This window comes from Eupeodes corollae, chromosome 2 (assembly GCF_945859685.1).
Source record: "Eupeodes corollae chromosome 2, idEupCoro1.1, whole genome shotgun sequence".
Taxonomy (NCBI): Eukaryota; Metazoa; Arthropoda; class Insecta; order Diptera; family Syrphidae; genus Eupeodes; species Eupeodes corollae.
This window is the reverse complement of record NC_079148.1, coordinates 89,090,067-89,107,131: the sequence shown is the minus strand read 5'-3', so window position 1 is coordinate 89,107,131 and position 17,065 is coordinate 89,090,067. Positions and strand designations below refer to the sequence as shown.

The 17,065-nt window shown below is 31.7% G+C and overlaps 1 protein-coding gene across 2 annotated transcripts in view; it reads right to left on the bottom strand.

Annotated features, from left to right (window-relative positions):
- LOC129945493 (G-protein coupled receptor moody) overlaps positions 1-17,065 on the bottom strand; it is a 21,196-nt gene extending 4,131 nt beyond the window's left edge. The window contains exons 1-3 of one of the 2 annotated variants that reach the window (XM_056055279.1): positions 15,764-17,065; positions 8,413-8,564; positions 7,879-8,117 (exon numbers count right to left, since the gene is read on the bottom strand). In XM_056055279.1, coding sequence (XP_055911254.1) covers positions 7,879-8,117; positions 8,413-8,547 — 374 coding nt within the window. In that variant the 5' untranslated portion in view covers positions 8,548-8,564; positions 15,764-17,065. Of the gene's footprint in view, positions 1-7,878; positions 8,118-8,412; positions 8,565-15,357; positions 15,714-15,763 lie in introns of those variants that run through there. The other variant, XM_056055278.1, reaches the window with a different exon arrangement.

The window sequence follows — 17,065 nt, the reverse complement described above, 5'->3', positions numbered from 1 at the left end:
GTAGATAAATCAAAAATAATGGTGATCTTGAGATCTGCACGTAACCGCACTGCATATAATTGCCACTTTAATGACACTCTACAGATTACTAATGAATACAGGTACCTGGGAGTGATTTTTTATAAAACTATAGATTTTAAAAATCACGTAAATGTCAGAGCCAAGACTTCACAACGTTTGTTAAATCTAGCCTGGAGGAACATATTTTCAAACCAGCGAATAGTATTATCTGCGAAATACAAGTTATTAGATGCTGTTATAAAAAGTTCACTTAGCTATGCTACTAAGGTAAGGAGAATCAACGAATACGAGGAGATAGAAAAGTTTCACAGATGTTTTTTGAATAAAATTTTTAATTTACCCCTAAAAACACCTAACTATGCCTTGTATCTGGAAACAGGACTTCCAAAAATATTTACTAGCACGCATAAATTTCAAGCAAATTACATTTTAAAGGTTTTATCCCATCATAATGACCAACCGACAAAACGAATGGCACTTTATGAGCTAAGAAACGAGGATTGGAGGGAAACGCGTGTGGAGAAACAATATCGCTGAATCCATCAAATTTGAATAATGAATTTTTCTACAAAATCATACAAAGCTATGAAAATTTTGAAAATGATGCTCTTATGGCGGGAGCTTTAAAATCGCAAAACAGGATTCTGTACTCACAACTGGCCCTGAATCTTATGAGGTCAAACTACTTTAATGAATCACTGAATTACAGTTAAATATCCTTTACTTTTAAAACAAGATGTGAAATCCTTAGCTTAAACGGATCACCATAACGGCAGTTTTAAATAGTTTTGTACGCTATGTGATTAGAAAGTAAAAGAAGATTGCTTCCACTTGATGAGTAGGTATATGTTGCCTACAGAAATGCAACCTTTGGAAAAAATCTCTGACGCTGCAAGAAACAGTAGAAGTATTAAACAATATTTTGAATGGAAAGCACTTTATTCCTTTTTGAAAACAATTTATACCATATAGGATGTTAATTATAACCGAATTTGTTTAAATTTAATTTTTAACAAAACGGAAAACAACGTCATATATCAAACATTTTTGAATCGATATTTGACGGTGTTTCCCTTTGATTAGAAATGCAAATTATATACTGATCGATCGGAAATTACACAAAGAACTTTTTTTGAGAAAAAAAGTGTAATTACGCATTTATTTTTCTCAAAAAATGTATTTTTCTATTTTCCGGACGGAAATTCATTTTCCTGAAAAGCTGATACTCTTATGTTCAAAAGTGAAACGAATCGTTCCACTGATTTGTTTTCCGATTTCACAAAATTCCAATGACAGATTTCTGTCAGTAAAGTTATTCTACATATGTATTTTTAAATTACATTATTTCCATGGAAAAATTAAAAAAACATCAAGAATTATTTAAGCTTTCATATCATATAATTCAATATATTAATGTAATATTCCTTCAATAATTTCTTGGTTGTCGGCATCGAAAATGCAAAGATTGGGCTCGTGTTTGTCAAATGAAATGACTTTAGAATGTTTTGATTGCAAAGGACGAGTTCTACAATAAATAGTTATTTTAAACATAATACCTACAGTTTCAGTAGATCAACAAAACTTTTAACTTTTTTTGGAAAACTTGAAAATATCTTTTTATATTGAAAACAAAAAATCAAATCCAAAATAACACTAGAGCACAACTGAACACAAAAAACAGAAAAGAAATAAAATCCACGACTGGTTTGCAAGAACTCGCTCATGTTTCCAAAAAAAGTCTATTTAAAACTATTTCCTGCATTTTAAGATTTAAAATGTACCTGCATAAAAAGTTTGTATTCAAAATTGTAAATGCCATTTAATCTCAAAAAACCTTAATTTTTAAAAATTTTTGTAAAAAATTAGGCAAGAGTACTATAACTCAGGCGACAAGATATTATAACGGATTAGTATAGAACAATTAAAAACAAGCATTTTTTAAGATGGGAGGGGAGTAATTTAATTAATATATTTTATTTTGCTAATTTTTTGCAGAAAACTTAAAAACAAAATAACAGTTTGTTTTGGTGGTATACAATTTTTTTTATATTGAAAGAAGCTAAACTAAGAACTAAAATGTGAGCAAACATTTTTAAGAAAATTCGAATTATCGATCTTTGACCTTATAAATTTGTATTGGGACAACTGTTATTTTTAGTTCAAAAAAAAGGAAAGACATACAGACAAACCGACGAAATCGGGGGACCCACTTTTTTCGACTTCTCTACCATCGCAATGTCATGTTTGCTTAAAATCTCGACTTTTAATCTGGTTAAGAATGCAAAACTAGCCATACAGGTCCCATGCATAAGTCGCAAGGAAAAATAATATAAGGGTTAAACTAGAATACATATGTAGATAAAACGGACCCTCACCGAAAATACATACACTCAAACGATTTTTAATTCTCTAGAAAATTTTGACACTACTTACGAGTGATGAGGAGAAAAGGCAGTAGATTCAGTCTATTTTTATTAAAATTGAAGTAGGTAGAAACAAAGACCTTCAAAATATTTTGATGGTCATACGAAGGAGGAAGTAGATTTTAGATTTATTTGAAAAAAAAGAAGTAGATCTACTTCAATTAAAGTAAAGTGGTAACGCTTATATATAGGTAGATCTTCCAAAAGAGGTAAACAGTCAGTTTGACAAGAGAAAACTATTTGTCGTTTCAAAAAATAATCTTCTACAAAATTAAAGCTTATAAAATTTTTTACAGAAATATGATATTAATTTTTTTGTACTTGTGATGATTTTTTCAAACTCGTTGATGACTATTATGTACCTTAAACCCTAAAAACGTTTCTGGAAGCTCTAATACTAAAGAAAACGAACATTGAAAATAGAAAAAAGAAGTGCATCGCAATAGGACATAACATTATATCGAGCCCTTCCCGCCATTTTATCGTAAGCGACATTTTCAATTAAAAAGAAAACTTAATTATTAATATTTGCTAATAACACATACAGCCTTGAATGCTATTACCATTTCTTAACTTAAGCCTTATTAGTAATATCCAATACTGACTGTGGGTACAAGTTGTTTCAAGGACCAGCAGTAAGCTTTTGATTTGTCGTTTACGATTATATTTATTTTGGAGCTTACAACAAATTTGCGGGAAGGGCTCGATATTAGTTGTGCGTCCCAGACCATTCATGTCTAAAATACTAAGCAGACTGCATAAACTTCCATAGGAAAAGAAACCGACACCGAAGGCAAAAGCTGAAAAAAAAACTACCTTGTGCTAAATCAACTGGAGGACTTCGAGTACTTCCTTTGCAGAAAAAAGATGGCGGATTAAAAAATTTAGTTTTTGAGAATGTGAATGCGTGTTCCGAAAAAATGTTACAGTCAAAACCATATTAAACTCTTTGGTTGACATCAAAGTTTATTGGCATTTACGATGTTCCAGGATGGAAAGGGTACATACACTCAATAAAAAGAGACTTGTTTAGCATTTTACTATGCTGGCAGTTTGTGTTGCAAATTTGACCAAAAATACCTGGTGGTAACATTTGACCATCCTCTTTACATACAAAGTAAAGAAATCGTTGCGCAACTTCATCTGAGTCCCCACTATCAAAATGCGTAGTCAGATTGGGTGGATTTCAGCTGTTAATGTCCTATATTGTTCAAATAGGTTTTCTGATGGCCTCAAGAGTTAATGAATACTATATAGGACCCGGTTTCTGTTGAAAAGATGCTGCAAGGATAAGCTTTCGCTAAAGCAGTTGAACAAGTCTAAATAAGCCAACATGAATTAGAGAAAATACAAAATCTCATGAAAAATTTTCTTGATGAGTATCCTTCGTTGTGCACTAAAATAAATCCATCATTTGATCCAATAGTGAAAAACTACAAACAAATTTTAACAAACTCAAATCTATGGACCAACAGCAGTCTTATGGATTCAGTTGTTTAATATGATTAAATTTCTTAAAGATTTTATTCACGCTTAGCGGCCTGGCGATTGGAACGCCCATATTAAATGTGTGAAGATATGATTTCATATTTCCATGCCGCCGGACACTTCTCGTACGCCAAATCATGTCACTTATATTTGCAGGACATGAAAAAACAGGCTTCTGTGATGACCCCAGGTGAATTTAAAAAATGTTTGTGCAAGATGGTTACTTTACTATGAGAAGAACTTTTGGACAGGGGTTTGGTCGGACGAGACGATTGAAAAAACTGTAATGCATGGAATGAAGAGTATGGGTGCATTGACAACAGGGCCTGGAATCACTGAGATTGTACTTAGCAAATACATAGGTTCTAGGGCTGACTACTACTCATGAAATTTTCTCATCACTCGAAGAATTCACTGGCGTGCTTTTTTCTACTAGTGAACAACATGAAGATTTTAGGGAGGCAAGTGCAATTAGAGATAATATAGACATTGCAAAGCTGTCAAATAAGTTCCAAAGTCATCCTCCATTTCCAGGTACAAATGAAATCATGTTAATAGCGAGTGGCGTTGTTGGAGATGATAAAGTAACGTGCTACAATACTTATTCTCTGACATGCAGGCAATGAGCCTTATAGTGAGCCAACGAGTTTCAGATGTAATAAGGTACATACAAATTGAATACTACAGTTCTTTTTGTGGAAAATTACAGACACGAAAAACCATATTTTTTAGGAAATTTAATAAGATTTTTTTTTGTGTGAAAAACACATGTTTTCCTTACATACCTATAGAGTTATTTTACAAATTTCTGTAAAAAAAGCTTTAATTTTGTAGAAGATAATTTTTTAATACTACAAACAGTTTTCAAGATAATTCCGAAAAAACTGTATATTTCTCTTCACTTCCGCTAGAATTATTTTATCAACTATAATACCAGTCAAATTAGACGAAAAAAGGGGTTCAGCTCGGAAAAATTCCCACCTAGCTGAATTTTGGTACACATCTTCTTTATGTTGTTGTTAACAATGTGTAAAAAGTCGACCTCGATATCATGTACGCGTCAAAGGTTATTCGAGGTCAAAGGTCACGGAATTAGCCTTTTTTTTAATATCTCGTTTTTTATTGGTCGTACAAAAAAAAGTTGTGGACACAAATTGTAGAGGAGGTAATTATCTACAAAAATGGTCTTATGACATTTTCACGTCAAGTTGATAGTTTTTCCGTTATAAGGCCAACAAAGTGTACACTTTTAATGAAATTTGAATTTTTCGCTAAAAACAAGTAGCCTTTGCGTTAATTTCTCGCTCCATACTGTTTGTACAGTAAAAAGCCTCAAACAAAAATTGTAGAGGACAAAATTATCTACAAAATGGTATACATATACAATATATATCCAATCGCACTTGCGCTATACATATTTTATTGTTTACCATACAAAATTACAATAATATATAATATATCATATTATAATAACGATAATAAGAATGCATTCGTTTCCACACCACCATTGAGGTAGTTAATTTCATCATTACCAATTATACCATTTGATATTGACATAATTTTATTAGTATGAGGGAAAGGATTATGGGTTGTTAACCATTCAATAATTTTATTAACGTCGTCATTATCTCTTTTGATACGCGAATCCTTTGTATCAACATGCTGATCGACGGTATCTAAGGAAATGTTGCAAAACTTTTCTACATCTTCGTTCACATATTGTGTTCGTAGCATACATTCCATAAACCCATTTACTCAACACGCTCTCTTGAGTACTCCTTCCTCGCGAAACTCCTCCTTCAGATTTCATGGATTTCATTAGGGATTGCTCGATTACCATATCACTCCAGGTTCCACAATTAAATTTATTACTGCGTCTAACTGTAAAAAATCCATCGGTAAATTTTTTAAACGCCTGTTCATCCATATTATTTTTTAATTTGAGCATATCCTGCAGGTATAAATGAGCAGATTTTGCATACAAAAAATGCCCAGAAGCGTGGAAAAAAAGAAGCATTTTTTTTACAGCTTTTAAGTGTCCATTCCAATCTCCTAGTCTTTCAGAACTAATAAAATCTTTAACTATAGATACCATATAAAAATATTGTACCCATAACTTTGCAGTTGGTTCTCGATTTTGTATTTTTTTTAAAATACCATTGAACTGTTCTACATATGATTCAAGTATATAATTGTAGAACCTTCTACATCTTCATATAAAACATTTTGTACGATTATTTGTTCAATACAACGTTGTATATAGTCGTCAGTATGGTCATCGATTTCCATGTCTTTAGCTACAAATGTCGATAACGCTAAATGTAATAATATGTGACCTCTAACTGCTCTTGCATAAGCGTGCCCATCTAACATTTTATACACAGAATTTGGGGCATAAACAACACTAAGAACTTCTTGAAGTCCACTACCTGCCATTAAGTATCCTATCGATCCAAGAAAAGACATGAGCAAATGAAAACCACCAAGCCGTATTATAATTTTTGAAAGTTCTGATCCAGGTTCAGAAGCTGCAACTATTTCACGAGCTTTTATAAACAGCGGTTGATCAAACGTCACGACACATGCTTCATGGCCATGAAACTTCATGTTGTCGTGAATTGAGTTCAAGTTGTGTAAATTGTATTTAAATTACTTGCTGGATGATGAATAAATGGCAAAAACAGAATACGAGATGTTGAAAATGTATTATTTTTTTTTGTGAGATACTCTATAAATCCGTTCCACCCTGGTACATCCGAGATAGTTTTCCATTTTCCGTACATCCACAAGAAATCGATTTTATTTATAAAAGATTTCATTAAAACGTTGTCACATATATTTTCTACATCAATTTTGCTCAATCCAGAAACACCAAAATTGTCATACATTTTTAAAGGCACGTGAGCGATAGCAGCAATGTCTTTTGCAGCTGGGATTATTTTTAATCTTGGTATCTCTTCGTCGACTATAACTGCACTTTTTGGGGTAGATAATTTTGTCCTCTACAATTTTTGTTTGAGGCTTTTTACTGTACAAACAGTATGGAGCGAGAAATTAACGCAAAGGCTACTTGTTTTTAGCGAAAAATTCAAATTTCAATCAAAGTGTACACTTTGTTGGCCTTATAACGGAAAAACTATCAACTTGACGTGAAAATGTCATAAGACCATTTTTGTAGATAATTACCTCCTCTACAATTTGTGTCCACAACTTTTTTTTGTACGACCAATAAAAAACGAGATATTAAAAAAAAGGCTAATTCCGTGACCTTTGACCTCGAATAACCTTTGACGCGTACATGATATCGAGGTCGACTTTTTACACATTGTTAACAACAACATAAAGAAGATGTGTACCAAAATTCAGCTAGGTGGGAATTTTTCCGAGCTGAAAACCTAATTTGACTGGACTATAATAGATATAAACATAATCATAAATGTTTTTTTTTTATAAAATTTAATGAGCATTAATTTTGTGAAACAAAATTTTTTGATACGACATAAATAGTTTTCGAGAGATACACGAAAATTAAACAATCTCTATGTTTCTCTTAACTGCCGCTAGACCTCACGTTGGATTCTTGAGGACTTTTTTTGGGTCATCATCAGACATCCCTTAGTAAGTGTGCCAAGTTTCAAAACTATTTTTTAAGGTGAAAACCTTTATTAACTGGCCTATAACGAAAAATTAAAAATGATTTCGCTGTTTGATTTATTTCATACATTTTAACAAATCCATACATTTTAGTAGTTTTAGAGTACTTCTTAGACATATTTCATGTGATGTTTCGTATTAAATGTTACTCTAAATTTAATAAGATCTCTTCGTATTTATTAAGGTACATATTTTATTATTTTTGTTTGTTTTCATTTAAATAAGTTCGCACAATTATTTACCATTCTTATTCATTCATATTGCAATTTCGCCATTAGTAAATTTAAATTACCTTTGGTATATTCTTGGATGTCCAATCATGATATATCGATTTATAGTTATAAGCAACACTGTGAATAACGACACAGCTAACAGACCATAACGCATTAAGGGAAATAGTTGGCAGAGCACTATGCCATGATTCCAGGACTTCTGTAAAAATGTCGAAGCAGCCAATGGAAGATTGAAGCAACAGAATAATAAATCAGAAAAAGAGAGATTGATTATGCATATAGCTGTAGCGTTACGTGCCTGAAAATAAAGTTAGAACTTTTAAATATAAATAAATGATGGGAGCTATATCAGGAATATGATTCTCTAGGAATTTATCCCATCTTCAAAAATTGGAAACATAAACCATATATTAAAAGTATTATATTGAATTTATTAATGTCAGAGTTTAAGCTTTTGAATGACTTGGCTTTGATTTCAAATTTTAACAGTTTAACTGATATGGAAAAAATAACGAAGAATTCTGCGTACGACATTCTCAATATAGCCCAATGATATATATCCAATACCAAAAAACACTAATAGCAATACTTACCTTATTGCATTTGGAGAGTGATAGAATTGTAATTAAATTTCCAGGAATTCCAATCAAAATGAAGATCAAGCACATAACTGAAGCAAACGTCAACAACTCTTCTGAGTATCCACGAAAGAGTTCACCATTCTCCATAGATATTCGATGGTCACCTGAAGAATGATTGTGGATTATGGATTTGTATAAATTTAAAGGCATCTTGAGACTCTAAGAAAATGAATGTAATCTTGCTCATTTTCAATTGGATATAATGTAATGTATTTGTCAAAATATTTTGATGATGAATATTGATCTGAAACATTTTTCTGTTGTCTGGATAGCTCAAAATCAACTTAACTCAGAACCTCCAAAATACAAATATGTATAAATACACAGTTTCGTATAAGTATAAAAAACACTTTTCCGAATGGTTTTAATGTCCTTAGTTCGAAGTGGAATATGATGTACTTGTGTATTAATCTTTTTGAGGCTATGCAATCTATCTATGTTCTCTTTTTTACAATTTTTAGTTTTGGTAAACGTTTTTGAAAAAATCTTCATTAAATAGTTTTCACCTGTCCTTCAAAACCTTAAAACGGTGTTTATTTTTTAGAGGAAATAGTAAAATAATATTTAAGCTGCTCCTAAAAGATAAAGACTTGTTTTTTCCAACTTCATCAAACAAAGTATTGGGCAGGTTCAAGTAACATAAGGGACTTCATTTGCTGTCAACTTCATTCTTTGAACGTAAATTTTGACAGAGGCATGCATTTCAAATTCAGAACTTTACTTCGCAAACCGCTACTTAAAGTTCATAGCACAAAATAACAAACAAGTCCATCACGATTTGAATTTTTATTTTAATGAAAAATTAGTTATTTCTTTTCCAAATTAACAAAGAAAATCTTTTACAGAAAGCATTAAATGATGTTTTGCAGAAAATAAATAAATCATAGAGTAATAAAGTTCAGCTTTCAGTTGAATGAAAAAAACATCGTGATTTTGAAAGAAGTGGACTTACTTAAAAGTTAGGGAGATTTTTCTTGACTAACTTTCCAGTCAACTTTCCATTAAAGTTGCCTTAATTAGAATGTAATTGTTGGCCAGTTAGATGCTGGAAACTTGCCTTACTTTTAAGTCCCTTACGTCGTTTGAACCTGCCCATTATTAAGAACAAGCTTTTTTTTTTAGATTAACCTTAAAACACATTTTTCTTAAAGAGACGTATTTTGAAACCCGATGTAGTGGCAAAAAAAGTAAACAGATAAGATTTTAATTTCTGACAAATAAATATTGTTCAAATTGTGGGCCAACGAAATAGTAGTTAGATTAGGTTGAAGTGGTTATCGAGGATGAGGCAGGACAAACTAAGGCCAGTTATTGGTCCATTGTGATACTACAAAAGTCTTGAAGCTTTTTTCTTAGCTCAATTAATGTCTGTGTCTGTGTGTTTTGGAATTTATTTTAAAAAACTACTTGCAGCTATTGATTTCCTAAGAGGGGTCGTACGATGCGATTCCTTTAAACATTGGTAAGCAGAACATTAATGTCCTTTGCTTAGTTTGTCTCAGTTTATACCTGTGTCTAAAGCAGTTTACAATATTGATATGGATACCTTGAGAACGAGAAGGAATGAGGATATGCTTATAGGCCTAAGATCATTTATTTATTTATTTTAGAACTTATTTTAAAATTTGTATTTATTATATTCATCATAGAATTTTTGAATTCCATTCACAAAATTAGAAGCTTTTTGTATTTTAGAGAACAAATCCGTCTATTTTTGTTTTTATACTTCTTAATGTTTTCTAAGAACCTGTATACCAAGACCCTAGATAAATATACCTTAGGTTGGAATTTTGTGAATTAAACTTTAATAATATGACAAAATAATATCTTCTATTCTTCCTTATATAGTTTAAAATTTAAAAAATTCAAACCATTTCTTCTGCATACATAACAACTTTATCAAGTGATATTTAAATTTTAAACATTTCTTTTAGCTCAAACAGGATAGGTGGCTTTTGACACATTCTTGTGAACTAGTTGGAAACCTAAGCTAAAATGGCTGGGAAAAAATAAAAACAAGTTTCATACGTTCGCAAAAAGCAGACAAAAATTTAGATTAATAGGTCCAAAAACTACTGTAAACCTAAATTTTAAAATCATAGTTTACCAAAAAAGCTGAGTTCCTTTAAATCAGTGTTTTTTTAACTTTTTTTAGTGAAACGGACCCTTTAGCACGAAGAAATATTTCGCTACCCCCAATCCGTTGCTTTATTTCCGTACCGTCAAACTTCAATAACTCGAATTTTGTTTAATTAAAAAATGTGGCAACAGTCTAAAGAGATTTTCTTTCATACATTTTAACTTTGACATCTCGAACTTTTTTGCTTGTATACCTTGAATAAAAGTCTTCAAGGGTAGGATGAAAATGTCATCACCGCTAAAGACACAATCCATGACTTTATAAACAAAATTGAATTTTGGTCATATCGTCTCTTAATCAAAACCATTTAGATACATTTTCCTCGACACAATCTTTAATTGAAGAAGTCTGATGTGAGATAAATATCAATGAATTTATACCTGGTATGAAAATGGTGTTAGAAACGTTGAAAGAAGAAATGTGGAAAAGATATCGAAGAATATTGGTAGCTGTAAATGAGCCAAAATTGGCAATCAAGCTCAAGGAAAGTCTGCTGGATCAATCTGCTGATGGAATGCTGCAATTGGAATTGAAGTATTTCAATTTGGATACCTTTTGGTTAAAACAGAAAATTAGAATATCTCGGATAAACATTAGAGGCTTTGAAGTGTTTGATTCCATTTGCCGCCTCGTACCTGTGCAAGTTGACATTTACATCAATGGCCAAAATTAAAAGAAAGGAAAGAAATCGCTTAAATTTGGAAAACGATTTAATTTTGAATGTAGCAAAAATGGATCCCTTGATTTCTGAAAAACAAGCGCAACCTTCGCAATAGGAATAACTTTTTGTTAATTTGATACAAATGTTTAAGATGGATTATATCTCATAGGTTATTTTTATTTTTTGTTTATTTGACACATATGAATATTTCCTTTAATGATCATTTTTCTTAATAAACCTTTTCTTAACTTTATTGGTTTGTCTAACTACAGTATTTGCTCAACCTTTTTAAATTCCTCGTAACAATTTTCGCGACCCTTCTAAAAAGGTCGCGAACCACACGTTAAAAAACATTGCTTTAAATTAAGTGTACTCGTATACGTTTAATCAGTTGTTCTGTCAGATACCCAGATTTAGCAGAAATTCTTGGATGTTTTGGATCAGCTGTTCTTTCAGACGTAAAACTCTAACATAAAGGTATCCTTAAGACTGTGTTTTTGGTGGACATTGAAATAGAAACACATTGGAACACCTTAATATTTAACTGGTATCAAAATATTAGTTTTTTTTTTACTTTTATAGAACAAAAAGTTCACTTTAGGAAGTAAATTCAAATTATTATAATAATATTACAATTAATTAAATGTGGGTCGCGGTAAGCACTGTTACCTAGAAGAAAAAGATGTCATTTTAGTTCTACGAAGTTAGGGAAAATCTTTGAGGGAAATAGCCAGAAAAATGAGCAGATGCAAAAGCAATTTGACCGCTGAGAGCTAAAAAACAAAGGGACAAACCAAGCAAAACAACCCCAAGAGAAGACTGAAAGGAAATTTGTGCCTTAAAAAAAGATCCTTATAAGTCTTCAGAACTGTTCATAGAAGACTTCTTGAAGCTAATGGCTTACACACAAACACGCTTCAGCTTCGGCTTCGTCTGCGTAACGTTGGGGCATTTAAAATGGCATTTGTGTCATTAGCAGCTGTTATTTTTTCTCAAAATATAAAAAAATTTGAGTTTTGAAATCGAAAAAATTAAATTTATCGCGGAAGTAGCTTACACAACCTATAATAAGCAATGGCAAGCAGTCCAAAAGCAAATGTATTTTGTTTGTTGACTTTTTTACAGCTGTTGAGCTGTCAGACAAAAAGCAAATGTTCAGCAAATTTGAACTAGAGTTTCCGTTTGGAGTGATATTACGTAACATTACGTTATTTCCTTACGATTGTCAAATGAAATGTGAGGTCGAAGCTTATTGTGATAGCATGCATAACTTGCTCAGAAGGATCGCATGAGTGGTGCCTTTTTTAAGGAAAACAAAATATAGCAACGCGGTTTAATTTCGCCCACGATAATTTTGATTGGAGTGGGCCAGAACGAGGCAAAAATTGGAGGAATGTTTAGGTAATATCACATTTAACAAAAAACTAAACCGAATTGTGGAGGATGGTTCAAAAGGAGTGTTACAATATTTCAATTGACAGATGCAGCCAATTATTTGACTCAATGTCCAACAGATGTCACACTGTAATTAAAGCTTAGGACCAGGCTACCAGATATTAAAATAATTGTTAAATCCAGAACAGCTTTGCATTTAATTTAATTTTTTAAATCTTTGTATCTATATTAATGTCCACGAAATTTGTTCCGTTTTTTACCTTTATGAATATATGTATAAAGGGTGTCCCAAAATTAACGCAAGATTTGAATTTGCCGCTATCAGTATAGGGTTATTAAAAATGGAGCGCTACACGATAGAACAACGTGTCTTCATTATTAAAGAATATTTCAAAAATAGTGAAAGCTTGGCGGCTGCAGTTCGAAAATTTCATACAAAATATGGTCGGAATAGTGTTTTAACTTCGTCAACTGTGAAGAGATTAATTGAAAAATTCATGGAGACTGGATCCGTTGGAGACGCCAAACACACTGGTCGTCCAAAAACAAGTCGTTCAAATGTGAATGTCGAAGCAGTGCGTGAGAGTGTTGCTGACAATCCATTAACCTCAATTCGACGTCGTGGACAAGAATTGCAAATTTCAAGAACCTCTCTACAGCGTATACCTACTCACTAAAGATCTGTGTCTTCATGCTTAAAAAATTCAATTAACACAACAATTGAAGCCTAATGACCATGGACAGAGAAGAAAGTTAGTTGAATGGGTTATTGAACATAAAAAAATGGACCGTGTTTTTTCGAGCAAAATCATCCTAAGCGATGAAGCACATTTTCATCTTGATGGCTTTGTCAATCGCCAAAATTGCCGCATTTGGGGTTCGGAGAACCCACATGTATTTGTCGAAAAACAAATGCATCCACAACGCGTGACTGTATGGTGTGGATTTTGGGCTGGAGGCATAATTGGGCCATATTTTTTTGAAAATGATGCTGGTCAAGCAGTGACTGTTACTGGTGCTCGATATCGCGACATGATTACACAGTTCTTTCTGCCAAAATTGGATGATATTGATGTGTCCAATATGTGGTTTCAACAAGACGGTGCCACATGTCATACAGCCCGTGAAACAATCCAATTACTGCATGAGACATTTCTAGGTCGTGTACTCTCTCGTTTCGGTGATCAAAATTGGCCTTCCAGATCGTGTGATTTAACACCATTAGACTTCTTTTTATGGGGTTATTTGAAATCACAAGTCTATGTCAACAAGCCCACAACCACCCGTGCATTAAAGGAGGAGATTCAACGCTGCATCAACGAAATTCAGCCACATTTATGCAGAATGGTCATGGAAAATTTCAACAAAGAGTGCGCATGTGCATGCAAAGCCGTGGAGGCCATTTGTCCGATGTGTTATTCCATACATAACCCTATCCTATGTACTTTACGAGTCAGTAAAAATATAACTATCAAAAGACTAAAAACGGCATTTTCTATTCAATTCAAATCTTGCGTTAATTTTGGGACACCCTTTATATTGTATGTTATAATTTTACTACAAATAATGGGTAAATTTGGTTTGATAGAAAAAAAGGAAAATGAAGACCAAACTTGAAAAAAAGAATCTTTTTAAGTTAATAAAAATTGATTTTTTAAAACACTGTTTGCTGTTTCTATTTTAATGTCCATATCTGTATATGTATATGGATTTATATTATATATTAAAAATATTTATAAACAGAGTTACCCAAATTCGCTGCACCCATAAAAACCATCGTAGATTGACACTTCAAAACATGATACCTGAATTATTATTTTTTTATTTTATTTTTGTTTTATTTCAAAACTTTTTTCGAATCACTCAGATCTAATTCATAGTTTTTTTTTTTCAATTTTGGTTAGCAAAGTGCAATTAAGAAAGAATGTTTTCAAACAACATCAGCGTTACAAGTTTTAACTTCTTTTATCAGGATCACATATATCTTAAACGTTAGCACTTTTATCCAAAGCAATTAAAAAGCGGTTTTGTTTAAGTTGGTAAAACAAAAGTAAACTAAATTAAGTACAATCCTTTTAACGAATTAAAAATATAAATATGAGAAAATTGGAACATGTCATATGTAATAAACAAACGCTTTGTGATATCACTCAACACCCTTTTCGCCGATCTTTTCACTATGTTCGACTAAAAATGCTTAATTTTTTCGATTTAAAAAGTATTTTTTAACAAACAATTAAATAAGTGTAAACAGAACTATGATAAAAATGCTATGCTATCTGTTTGAAAGTGATGTTTTTCTTAAATGGATCACAAAATTAAATACATTTTTAAATTACTCTTTTGCTTCAAAGGAAATATTGACAAAACATGATGTTTCACATTAATTTACTCCTGTTGATTTACAAATGCAAACAGCATTACAAAATACATTTTTAAAAATAGAACCGATTTTATTTCCATAACAAAATCTTATATTTTGGATATTATATGATCAAATTTGAATGTATACACAATATACATAATTCCATGCACAACAAACACATCTTTGCGAAGTACTTAATTTTGTTTGTATTTACAGAAGAATCACCTTTTTACCCACCTCCCTGAATAAATTAATTTTCTTTTCTTTTGTTTACAAAATAATTACACACAAATTTATACATATAAATAGTATCCACAAGACTTAGCTACACTTCACCTTTTCGTTTGATAAGCAATAGAAATAAATTAGAGAAAGATCTCAATGAACCGAACAAAAATAAAAGATTTAAACAAAACACATTGATCTCGAATGCTTTGGTTTAAGTGTAATTAAACATAAGTAATCGTACTTGTAAGTCGATAACTAGAAGGTATTTATATTTAAACATTTAATTGATTTATTTAAAAAAAAAACAATTTGTTTAAAAAAAATATGTTTCTTTTCATTCGTTTATATATGGCAACTCTTTTTAATTAAATTTGATTTGATGTGCTTTTTTTGAAACAATCCTGAAACAATGGAATCAAAAATCTACCGAAACGACTGCCGAGAGCCAAAATCACATACTGAATGTAATTCAAAAGAAATCGATTCTCAATCCAATATTTTAGAATCTGTGTACCTATTTATCGCGTTGTGATGTTAAACAAAAATGGAAGAAAACAAAAACTAACTTTGGAGATTTTTTAAAAGTGTGTATATTTTTTAATTCACTTTCTTTAAATAAGTTATTGTTTTAGAATAATTCAAAACACTAATAAAATTATTGGACAAACAATATTTAATTTATAATTGGTATCATTCGATTAGATCTCTCTCCACTCTGACTCTAATGAATAGAATCATTTTGTTTATTATATACTAGCTAGAATTTAAAATTTCACTCAAAACTCAAAAAGAAAGTTGAGAAGAAGTCTCATAGAGCATTTATAGGAACTTTAAAAATAGATCCTTAATCCCAACGGAGAATATTATGTACATTTGTATGTAGATAAGTTAGGTTGAGACATCGAGAGGTTGATGAGGGTGTGTAAAGTAGCATATACATTAATAATTTTAAAGGTAAATTCCGTAAAAGGTAAAAACTCTCCCAAATAAAAATAAAAAAACCTCTGTGTTCTTAAAAAACAACTCTTAGGAGTGATGCCACATTATAGTTCCAGGTGAAACTTTTGGCGATAAAAGAAGTCTTAAATAAGATATCAAAATCTGATATCCGTGATTTCTCAAATAGTTAGGACGCTATCAAATCTCTGGACCCTATATCTACAAACTCTATAACTGACGATATCGTTTCGTATGGGACTCAATATGGTTTTATTACGCTTAGAAGAAAGTCTCAAGAGTCATGTGGTATCCTAATGTTTTCGGATGATAAGAACATTTTTAAGATTCCTTACTTTTACAAAATGATCTTATTATCTTTTTTATTTGGTGCAAGCATAATTTCCTAGAGTAAATGTAAACAAATGACCTTTTCGAGCAAACAAATCACATCTTATAGAGTTTACAACTTTCGTAATGACGCCGTCAACGTAGTCGATTTTATTAGAGATCTTGGTATTATTAAGAGATGGTCAAAAGAATTTTCCAACCCTTATGTAACTAAAGCGCTTTACATTTCCCTAGTCCGTCCTCATCTTGAATATGCCTGCCAAGTTTGGTCTCCCTTTTATGAGAACTATTCACTCAGACTTGAAAATGTTCAAAGACGTTTCGTTTGATTTGCCATTTGGGATGGTACATCCAACTTGCCTCCTTATGCCGGTCGATTAAAACTGATAGGTTTGCAACCCTTATAAAATCGCTGACATATTATTTGCTCAGCAATTGGTAATGGGCAATATTAATTCCCCGGAACAACTTAGTGATATACCCTCGAGAACTGCGACCTGTCTCCCTTTTCTATATCCCTCATCACCGC